The sequence below is a fragment of the Trichechus manatus genome, unplaced genomic scaffold (genome assembly GCF_000243295.1).
Source record: "Trichechus manatus latirostris isolate Lorelei unplaced genomic scaffold, TriManLat1.0 scaffold00059, whole genome shotgun sequence".
NCBI classification, from domain to species: domain Eukaryota; kingdom Metazoa; phylum Chordata; class Mammalia; order Sirenia; family Trichechidae; genus Trichechus; species Trichechus manatus.
This window is the reverse complement of record NW_004443995.1, coordinates 3033013-3044820: the sequence shown is the minus strand read 5'-3', so window position 1 is coordinate 3044820 and position 11808 is coordinate 3033013. Positions and strand designations below refer to the sequence as shown.

Here is an 11808-nt window from a genome sequence, read left to right as displayed (position 1 = left end):
CCACCCAGCAATTCAGTCCCTCAGGGAGTTTGGATGTGTCTATGGAGCTTCCATGACCTTTCCTTGTACAAATTGTGCTGGTTTCCCCAGTATTGTGTACTGTTTCACCCTTCACCAAAGATACAACGTATCTATTGCCTACTTAGTATTTCCCCCACCCCTTTATCCCTCGTAACCAACAAAGATTATTTCTTGTGTAAACTTTTTCATGGGTTTTTACAATAGAGTTCTCATACAATATTTGTCCTTTTGTAATTGACTTATTTCACTCAGCATAATGTCCTCCAGGTTCATCCATGTTGTGGAATAGGGATAGTTTAATTCTTCCTTTCAAATTTGGATGTCCTTTATTTCTGTCTTAGATATCTGGTGCTGCTATAACAGAAATACTACAAGTGAATGTCTTTAACAAAGAGAAATTTATTCTCTCACAGTCTAGGCAGGCTAGAAGTCCGAATTCAGGGTGCCAACTCCACGGGAAGGCTTTCTCTCTCTGTCAGCTTTGGGGAAAGGTCCTTGTCATCAGTCTTCCCCTGGTCTAGTAGCTTGTCAGCACGGGGACCCTGATTCCAAATGACGCGTTCCCTTCCTGATTCTTCTTGGTGGTAGGAAGTCCCTCTCTTCACTGCTTGATTATCTCTTTTGTATCTAAAAAGAGATTGAGTCCTGCCTCATTAAAATAATTGACTCTAATCCTCCCTCATTAGCATCATAGAGGTTAGGATTTACAACACATAGGGTAATCACATCAGATGACAAAATGGTGGACAACCACATTACTGGGAATCATGGCCTAGCCACACTGACACACATTTTGGGGGGACACAATTCAATGCATAGCAATTTCTTTTTCTTGCCTTATTGCTTACGCTAGTACATCCAGCACAATGTTAACTAGGAGTGGCAATGAAGGGCATCCTTATATTGTTCTGTTCTCAGGGTGAATGCTGTCAGCCTTTCTCCACCAATTATGATGTTGGCTGTTGGTTTTGTATAGATGTCCTTTATTTTAAGGAATTTTCCTTCTATTCCTATTTTATTGAGTGTTTTTATCGGGAATAGATGTGTTGAACTTCATCAAATACTTTTTCTGTCAATTGAGATGATTATGTTATTTTCTTTAGTTCTGTTTATGTGGTGGAATTACATTTATTGATTTTCTAATGTTGAATCATCCATGCATATCTAGTATGAATCCTTCCTGGTGTATTATTTTTTTGATATGATGCTGAATTCTATTGGCTAAAATTTCTATATTCATGAGAAATATTGGTCTGTAATTTTCTTTTTTTGTGGTGTCTTTGCCTGGTTTTGGTATCAGGGTTATGCTAGCTTCATAGAATGGATTTGGAAGTATCCCTTTTGTATGCTGTGAAATAGTATGAGTAGTACTGGTGTGAATTCTTCTCTGATTGTTTGGCAGAATTCTCTAGTGAAGATGTCTGGGCCAGGTTTTGTTGGGAGTTTTATTATTACCTCTTCAATCTTTTCTCTTGTTGTAGGTCTGTTCAGATTTTCTATCTCATTTTGTGTTAGTTTAGGTAGGTGGTATGTTTCTAGCAATTTGTCCGTTTCTTTTAGGTTCTCAAATTTGTTAGCGTACAATTTTTGATAGTATTCTGTTATACTTTTTATTTCAGTTGGATCTGTTGTAATCTCCCCCTATCTCATATTTTATTTGGGTTATTTGCTTCCTCTCTTGTTTTTCTTTTGTCAGTTTGGCCAGTGGTTTGTCAATTTTGTTGATCTTTACAAAGAACTTATTTTTGGTCTTGTTGATTCCTTCTGTTGTTTTTCTGTTTTCTATTTCATTTATTTCTGCTCTAATCTTTATTATTTCCGTCATTCTGGTGGCTGTGGGCTTCTTTTGCTGTTCTCTTTTTATTTGTTTGAGTTTTAGGGCTCACGTTTTGATTTTGGCCCATTCTTTTTTTGATACGTGGGTTTATTGCTATAAATTGACCTCTGAGCACTGCTTTTGCCAGGTCCCAAAGGTTTTGGTATGATGTGTTTTCGTTCTCATTTGATTCTGGGAATCTTTTGATTCCTTCTTTTTCTGTTCCCTACTTGTGTTTAAGCAGGGTGTTGCTCAGTTTCCATGCATTTGATTTTTTTTTTCCCTTGTGCTTCCTGTTACTGATTTCTACTTTTGTGATGTGGTGATCAGAGAGAGTGCTATGTATTATTTTGATGTTTTGGATTTTATTGAGGGTTGCTTTGTGGCCTAAAATGTAGTCTGTTTTGGAGACTATTTCATGTGCATTGGAAAAGAATGTATACTTTGCTGCTGTTGGGTGGAGTGTTCTGTATGTGTCTGTGAGGTCAGGTTGGTTGATTGTGGCCTTTAAATCTTCTGCATCTTTGTCGAGTTTCTGGATGGTCTGTCCTTTACCGTGAGTGGTATGTCAGAGTCTCCTACTATTATTGTGAAATTTTCTGTTTCTTTTTTCAGCCGTGTTTGAGTTTATTTTATGTATTTTGGAGCCATGTTTTTGGATATGTAAATGTTTATTAAGGTGATGTCCTCATGGCATATTGTCCCTTTAATTATTTTACAGTGTCTGTTATGGTGGATTTTGTTTTAAAGTCTATCTCATCTAAGATTAACATTGCTACTCCTGCCCTTTTATGGTTACTGTTTGCTTGATTTTTTCATTCTTTGATTTTTAATATATTTATGCCTTTGTGTCTAAGGTGTAGACAGCATATTGACAGGTTGTGCTTTTTTATCCATTCTGCCACTCTCTGTCTCTTTACAGATAGATTTAAGCCATTTACATTCAGTGTTATTATCGATAGGTGTGAGTTTTTGCTGTCATATTGTGCTTTTATTTTGTGGTGTTAACATTTTCATTGTTCTTTATTTCCTGTGCTAAGTTCCTTTTGTTTGTGGATTTTCTTTTCTTTCGTATTATAGATTTTGTGTTTACTGAGTCTTTATGTTTTTCTTTCTTATTCTGATGAGTAGATTTTTTGACTTTCTTTGTAGGTTACCTTGAAATTTAGCCTTATCTTCCTAAATGTGAACCATTCTTTTATTACTTGTTATCACCTTGACTTCCTGTCCATCTGAAAGTTCTATACCTACTCCGTTTGTTTCTCCTTAAATAAACAATGTTTAGAGCCCTGGTGGTGAAGTGGTTAAAAGCTCAGGCTGCCAACGAAAAGGTCGGCAGTTCGAACCCTCCAGCTTCTCCTTGGAAACCCTATGGGGCGGTTCTACTCTGTCCTATAGGGTCACTGCGAGTCGGAATCCACTGGACAGCACACAACAACAAACAGTGTTTTGACATTGTCGTCCTTTACAGGTTGATGTCTCTGTTTCCCTGTTTTAAGTCTTTTAGCTTTGTTTTATTATTGAGAGTTCTTGACCTAGGTTGGTATCTGGCTGATGCTGTCCTGTATCCTAGACTCCGGTTGTTGTCAGATGTTCTTGCTTCTCTAACCAAAGGACTCCCTTTAATGTTTCTTATAAGTTTGGTGTGGTTTTTATGAATTCCCTTAATTTCTGTTTATCTGGCAATGTCCTAATTTTGCCATCATATTTGAGCTAGAGTTTTGCAGGATATTTTAGTCTTGGTTGGCAGTTTTTTTCTTCCAAGGTTTTTTATACGTCATCCCACTGCCTTCTTGCCTGCATGGTTTCTGCCGAGTAATTAGAGCTTATTATCGTTTCCACTTTGTATATGACTTCATTTTTGTGAGCTGCTTTCAGGATTCTTTGTGTTTGGTTTTGTCAAGTGTGATTATATGTTCTGGTGACTTTCTTTTGGAGTCTGTTCCATATGAGGTTCATTGAGCCTCTTGGACGGTCAGCTTTTCATTTTTTCATGATATTTGGGGAGTTTTCTGCCAGTAAGTCTTCAACAATCTTCTCTTTATTTTCCGTTTTCTCCCCCTGTTCTGGAACTCCGATCACGTGCACATTTTAGCTTTTGATTATGTGCCACATATTCTTAGTTTTTCTATATTTTTCTTTGTTCTTTTCTCTGATTTTTCCTCAAACAGAGTGGTGTCCATGGATTTGTCTTCAGTCTTGCTGATTCTGTCTGATTCTGTCTTCTATTATTTCAAATTTGCTTCTAAATCTTTTTTTTTTTTTTTTGAGTTGCCCATTTCTGGAATTTTGTTTATCTTTTGAATTCCTGGTTGCTGTTTTTGTATGATTTCTAATTATTTATTTTGATGTTTTGGTCTTGTGTTTTCCTGAATTCTTCTGTTGCTTTGTCTATGTTTTCCTTGATTTTAGCTATATTTTTGCTAGTTTTGTCAATACTTTCCATGATTTTGCCTTTTTTTCCCTTGGTTTTGTCTGTATTTTCCTTGATCTCTTTCCTAACTCTTGAGGAGCCCTAAATATTAGTCTTTTCAATTCCGTATCAGGTAATTTCACTGTCTTTTGTTCTACTGAAGAGTTACCTGATTCTTGGTCACTTGCTGGAGCCGTCTTATCCTTCTTTTTTATGTTTTGATATTTTCTGATGTTTCCGAGACATTAAGGTATTATTTTCTTTATTTATTGATTGTATATTCATTTGTTTTCGCCTGCTTTTTTGTTTTGTTTTGATATGTCACTGCAGGCCTGGCGTGGTTTGCTGCTTGCTTCTCTGTGGGCATGATAGTTCTCAATATCCTTCCCAAGTGGTCAGGGCAGCAGCAGGCAGTGCAAGCCTACTTCGCTGTACACTGGTTTGGCGATGTGGATGAGGGTGGACTGGGTGGGTGCTGTCTGCCTCCTGATGTTGTGTCAGCAGTGTGGAAGTCTTCACAGCCCCCCGCCAGATGGATGGGTGTGTCGGACGGGGGTGGTATGGGCTCACTTGCCACTGTTCAGAAGCTGGTCAAATGATGGGAGGGGAGAGGCAATGCGGGCCTGGTGTAGCAGTGGGCCTGTGTGCAAGGGACGCTTTAGCTGTGGCAGTATGACGGGTGCAGGCAGGAAAGTGGGGGAGATGGCGTATGGGGCTAGGTGGCAGTGAGAAAAAAAAGAAAAATATGGGCTTTGCGGTGGTAGTCAGTGGGGGCGGGGTGGACTCGAGGGCTAGCAGGAAGGTGGGGAGATGGCATATGGGGCTTGGTGGGCGGGATAAAGAAAAGAAAGAAGGAAAAGAAAAACAAATGGCTGCACAGTGTGTGCTGGTGGTTGGGGATGGGGTGGACATGGGGCCATGGCGGGCTAGTGTGCCGATGGCACTCTATATATGTCAGCACAGCAGGGGCCAGCGGGAAGAGGGGGAGGTAGCATACAGAGGTAGCATACAGGGCTAGATGGGAGGGAGAAAGAAAATTAGTAATGGAACAAAGGAAAATCTTGGCAGCATGGTGGGGTGGGGCAGACCCCAGGGTCAGGTGGGAATGGTGGGGAGGTGGTTATGGGGCTCAGTGGGAGGGAGAAAGAAAAGAAAGAAAAAAAAAAGGTGACACGGTGGGAACTGGCAGGTGGGGACGGGGTGAATCCAGCACAGTGGTGGGCCAGTGACTCTCCTAGCCACAGCAGCATGGCAGGAGTTCAGTGGGAATTGGGGAGGTGGCGTATGGGGCTAGGTTACAGGGAGAAAAGGAAAACGAAAAACCAAAAAAATGGTGGTACAGCAGGAGCCAGCAGGTGGGGACAGGGCACCAGCCGGCCAGTGCCTCTCTAGCCGCACAGACGTTGCAGGGGCTGGTGGGAAATGGGGGAGGGGGTGTATGGAGCTAAGTGGGAGGGAAAAAGAAAAGGAAGAAAGAGGGGGGAAAAAAACATGCTGTGGGTGGGGGCAGGGCTGTTCGGGGGGAGGCTCATATTGTGGAAGCTGCTGGGTTGGGGGGGTTCTTGCCTCACCTCACCAGAAGGGTGAGGAGTGGGAAAGCATGTTTCTCTGGTTACCAGGTGGTCTGTCTCCTGCTGGGAGCCCTGTGAAGTTGCCTTCCCGTACTCCCTTTCCGGAGTCCTTGCTGGCTGCGTTCCAAGATGGCGACACTGTGCTGTGTTAGTTGGCAAGAGACCTGCACTCCATATCTTTCCTTGTTCTCTGTTTTCTGTCAGTTTCTGTTTCCATTTGGTGTTTTGTCTAGTTCTTTATCCCTTCATTTTATGCTGAGGATTCCAGGATTGATGTTTGTATTTTACTTAGTTTTTCAGGTCTTTACTGCAGAGGGACAGCATGGTGCATCTGTCTAGGGCACCATGTTGGCTCTGCCTCTGCAAGATAACATCTTTAGGGGTTTCATGGAATCCTGAAGATTTGTCTTCTCGCTACTAAAAATAACAGCTAACATTTTTCAGGGCCGCCTATGTCTATGCCAGGCGTTCTAATGAATGTCTACAGTGTATTCTCATTTTATCTCCACAACAATCTTGAGAGGTAGATATGCTTATTATCCTTGATTTTAAAGGTGCAGCTGAGTTCCTAAGAGGGGAACTAACTTGCCCAAGCTCACACAGCTGCTAGACAGTGGAAGAGGAATTAGAATGCTGATTTTCTTGTTCCAGAATCCAAGCTCTTAACCACTACATGATACTGTCTTCTCTGTAAGCCTGTCTTCATGTAAATGCCTTCTTAATCCATTTGTAAAATGAATATACTCACTGGTCTACACCAGAGATATTCTAAGAAGTGGGAATTAGTAAAGTATTATCTACATGGTGTCTTAAAGTTTAGGAGGAGGTTAATAAACAGTGATTGCTATGAATTATGTACAGGTCTGATGAGTAACGTTAAAACCTGTCAGAAAATCACACTGATGTTTTTCCAGTGTTAATTATAAAATAATGATAATTGAACTTTTCCATCCTGGTGAGAGTCTATAACACCTTCACATGTATTACTCATCCTTATTCTGTGTCTTTGGGAGAGTATGGATAAGATCGCATTGATTAGGACACGGAAAGCTCCAAGCAACTGCAGGCAGTCAGAGATGATTAGTCACTGGAGGAACGGAGGTTTGAGCCAGGTTTCCTTGACTTCCTGTCCAGGTATCCATACTTCATAAGAATCATTTTCTTCTTATCTTTTTTAGAGTTAGGTATACTGGTAAAATCAATATTATTGGCCTTTGGTTTCTATAAAATTGCAGTCTTATTACAAAGTTACTGTATAAGTATGTGATGCTTGGTGATAAGAACAGAAGAGGGAAAAAACAGCAAACTAACATCAAAGAAAAGGGAATAATGAAGTAAGTGCCCAATAAAGTTTAAAGAATAAATACAATGGCATTGTGCGTGTTTGAGAAACAGAATTTTTAATGGGAAAAAAGAAGCAGCTGGATGTTTAGGCTAAAAATAAGACAAGTGTCACAAGATGATTTCCCCCAATCTTTTCTCAGCAGAGCAGCCCAGCAAACAGTAGGAACATGTAGCGTGCGTGTATAGTGGGAGGAACTTGGCTTCGAGAAGAATTTAAGTTGTGTTCCTTATTTGCTGTGTGACCTGTTGAACTTCTCTGAACCTTTTTCCTCATCTATTCAATGTCAGTAATAATACCAACCTCACAGCATTTTGGAGAGAACAGTGCCTAAGCCCTCCAGCACAGCATTAGACACATAAACCAAAAGTATTCCTCTCTTCCCTTTCTCCTCTTTAAAAAATCCTTTCATGTTTTCCAACTGATCATAAATTTCCAACAGCTAATTTTTTTTCTTTCTGTTTTATTAGGTATTGAGAAAAAACCTGGAACTTTTAAAAAAATCATGTAGGTAGGAAAGATATTTTTAGAAAAGTAGAGACAACTGTTAAGAACTGTATTTCCATTGAGGTTACAGCTTATTCTTTCCAGCATAAACATGTTACAAAAACATCATGGAGATAAGATAGAGCAAATTATACCTCATAAGACCTTCCTGTCTTTAAAGCAAACAGATAAACAGTAAAGCCCGGCAATAATACTAAACCTTGTTATCATATAGTTATTAAGGTTTGGTTTCTTTTTACTTAAAGTTCTTAAAATATATGTAGAATTGAGAATATTTACTGTTCAATAATCCAGTATCCCATTTTATAGAATGAGAGATTACCTCAGGGTTTAAATACAACTAGAAATACCATGTCTAAATATTTTATGGCACTAAATATACTTTGAATATGATTTAACAAATTATATAAAACCTTGTTTAATAATTAAGATAGATGGTAGAGTTTTTATAAATTTGTTTGAGAGGAATCTTAATGAGTGAGGGGTGATAGATGTGACATTCTAACATAGACTCATCACAAACAGTATTGCCCAGTCTTATTCCTTTATGTATCTTGGGTAGTCACTGTGTAAATTAACAGGAGTTCTATCAGACTTAAGGTTATTGGGGGAAAAAATTGCTTTATCTGTTTATAAAAATTTCTACATATAAGAAAATTATTTGACAAGGAGTGAACTGCAAGACTATGGGTAACATTGTCTTGAAGGCAGACATCCAGTGTCCAAAGTCTTCTTTGAATTGATCCATTAGGCATTATTGTGGAGAGGTTTTTGTTTATTCTTTTGTTTGTTTTTTTTCTTTGAAGATTTATAATAAAATTCTTTCTTCTGTGAACCAGGAAACCTTTCCAGCAGAGGCTATTAAATAGTGTTTCATTTTCTTCTCTCCTGATCTCGGTTTGAAGTCACTTCCTTCCAAATAGTATACTGCTTCTTACTCATTGCATCTGTTCTCTGATTTCCAAGAAATCATTCCGTATTCATGGAGCCTTTTCTGAAAGCTGTACATGTAATTCTTGATCTTTTCTAGCACACATATTACTTTGAAATTGTTTAGTAAAAGTTAATGTTTTTTTTTTCCTCTAGTGTCAACTTGAAGGCATAGGCTCTTTACATTCTGTAGTATACTTAATACCTGCTTTATGTACCAGTGGACCATCTATAAATATTTGACTATGATTGACAAGAATGTACTGGCTGTGTAGACACTGGTAAACGTAAACAGTCATCCTGGAACACCTCATGCTAATATTGTAGTATTTTCTTAGGTTATTATAAAAAGTAAAGATTCATTTTAGATTGTTAAAAAAGTAAAGTTTCATTTTAATATGTTGACATTCCACAACATTTTAATTGAAGGAAATGAAGATATTTTGTTAACACTATTCTGTATGATGCAGTAGATAAACAAACTTCATTCCAGAAATTTATTTATCATTATTTGATACTTTGAATTAAACTTTTTAGAAACAATATAAAAAAGTGATCAAACTCCAGAAGAGCCTATTTTAGCTTCTTACTTCATTATCACTACTAATACAGTGCTTAAGATTTTATAAAATACTCTGGCAAACTATAAAACCTTATATCATTATTTTATAATACATTTTCATTATAAAGATGGTATATGTACATTAAAGAAAGTGTGTAAAATTGAAAAAAAAATCTTTATTCCCATACCCAAGTGCAGCCCCTGTGAGCATGTTGGTGTTGGTCTGACTCCTTCACTGCCTGCACGTAGGTGCCTTCCCCAGTTAGTAGACATTTAGATTGCTTCTAATTTTTTTTATTATACACTGGCATGAAAATCTTTGAACACAATTTGTCTTATTTCCTTGAGATAAATTTCTTTAAGTGGATATAACACTTTTTTCAGTGGTAGAATGCATTTTAAATTTCCCCTAGGGAGGCTAAGGACACATCTATTCCTGTCATAGTCTTAAGAGAGAAAGACCCCTTCCCTCCTCCTCACCCCCTCTCCCTCACACTGGCCTGATTGTCTGGAAGCCATTACTCTCCCTGTGTGTATGTGGGGGAGGGGCACAGAGGGCCTGGAGAGAATGTGCTCCCTTTGGGAGCAGCAGCAACTCTTAATTCCTGACCTCTGCTGTGGAATGGGGAAGAGGCACCATCGGCCTTTTCCGTGTCTGGATTATTCTTAAATCAGGTATTCTTTAGTGGCAGTTAATTTACTGAATTCTTACATATGAGATCTGTTTACTTGTTTAAAATGCTGGTTAAATATTTTGTTTCACTTTTTTATAATCTTAAAAATACAGGTAACTCCTTTTGACACTTGTGGTGGTAACAGTAGAAAGTAAAGATCAATCAAGATAATTTATAGTTGAAGTGTTTTGTGATTATTTTCAGTTCTCAAAAATATTTCTCAATTTTCTTTACAGATAACATATTTTCAATAAAGTCTTGGGCCAAAAGAAAATTTGGATTTGAAGAAAATAAAATTGATAAAAACTTTGGCATTCCAGAAGACTTTGACTACATAGACTAAAATGTTCAATGGTAGTGTAGGATCTGTGTGCTTGTGAATATGTAGATTTTTATATTATCCAAGTAAATGTATTGAAATGTCATTTCCCTGTAACTGTATGTATCATTTTATTAATTTAAATAAAGTATAAACTGGAGATGCTCTTCATCCTTTTTGATACATCAAAAGCAGGATGATAGTCATACATTCACGCAGGTGCTCAGCAGAGTAGGACAATGCAAGTAAAGCCATCCGCCTAAGTCAGCTTACGAATGATATTTCAGAGATCAGAACATGGCATGATAATACTTTTTAGTTTCATTCAAACATTAAGAAAACTAAGTTTACAGTCAAAGGCTCTATCATACACATACACATAAGTGCTTGGAAATAGCCTTTAAAACCCTAATGGCTATTTTACTATTCACCAGTATGTGGTGGACAAATGCGTGTAATTGATAATGTACTGTTTCGTCATATTTGCTAATTTCCCACAGAATATTTACAGAAAGTTGGTGTTCCTCAAATTTAGATTAATGTAATAATTTTTCAGATATGAAGACTAATTCTTTTGAGTTTTTGATGCCTTTCTACTGGAAAAAAAGCATATGGCCTTTTCTGATTTATGCAGTATTTATAAAATGTTATAATGGTGTTCGTATAGCACACAGCATCAACTATACAGTACTCGGATTATTTTTTCAACTATCTAAAAAAAGGTTAAATATAAATTATATATATAATATATAATTTTTATATATATACAGTCTTAGCCATTTGTAGTATTTACAGGCACTCCAAAACAAAGAAAAAATAAAAACTATTGTTTATAACACCCTTTACTGCCTTAACTTGTTTCCCTTAGTGTCCAATTTATTCTTTTTAGTAACTTGAATCTAATACTCCATATGTCTGAAATGACCTAAATGGCATCCATACCATTTGTTAGTGAACCTGGCCTTTGTGTTGTATGGAGTTGCTCTGGGCCTACTTAATCACTTCCTGGAGGTGGGCAGGAGCAAATTGGTCCACATTCGTTTGTTCTTAAGATCAATTTATGTTGCCTTAGGGCAACCTCTCTTCTCACAGGAGAAAGTATTTGATGTAAGAGACAAAGGACAAAAAAAAACACCACCATGAGCCTTTCCCTAAAACACTGATTGTGGGAATTCTAAAATGTCTCAGACACAGTTTGCTATTTATTAGAGAAGGACACTTCCTTGTTTAGCAAAAAGGCATTGTGTTCAAAAAGGAAGCCATTTCTAATAGTCCCCAAAAGATAATACTTTATAAATATTTAGGCAACTTTTTTAATTTGGGTCTTTATTTTGGTGGACTACCATGAGAAAAGAGGGAGAACGGGAAGCACTGATTTATAGTATTTGACTGTTTACATGATGTACATACTCCCACCATAGCCAATTTCAGGCTACCAATGTGATGACAAGGCAGAGTTGTGAAAAGATGCTCAGCAGCCACCATTATGTAGTGTCATAGGGGAAAAAGACCCAGACTCAAATTTAATCAGAAGAGATTTTTATTAAGCCAAGACAAAGATGATCATTCGAATGAAGGAGACCATCAGCATGTACCCAGTACAGAGACTGAAGGAATCCACTGAATCACAGTCATGGTGTCCATTATATACTA

The 11808-nt window shown here is 37.8% G+C and overlaps 1 protein-coding gene across 1 annotated transcript in view; it reads left to right on the top strand.

Moving 5' to 3' along the window:
• MND1 (meiotic nuclear divisions 1) overlaps positions 1 to 10412 on the top strand; it is a 95873-nt gene extending 85461 nt beyond the window's left edge. The window contains exon 8 of the mRNA XM_004378813.2: positions 10073 to 10412. Coding sequence (XP_004378870.1) covers positions 10073 to 10179 — 107 coding nt within the window. The 3' untranslated portion in view covers positions 10180 to 10412. The remainder of the gene's footprint in view (positions 1 to 10072) is intronic.
• Positions 10413 to 11808: the final 1396 nt, after the last annotated feature.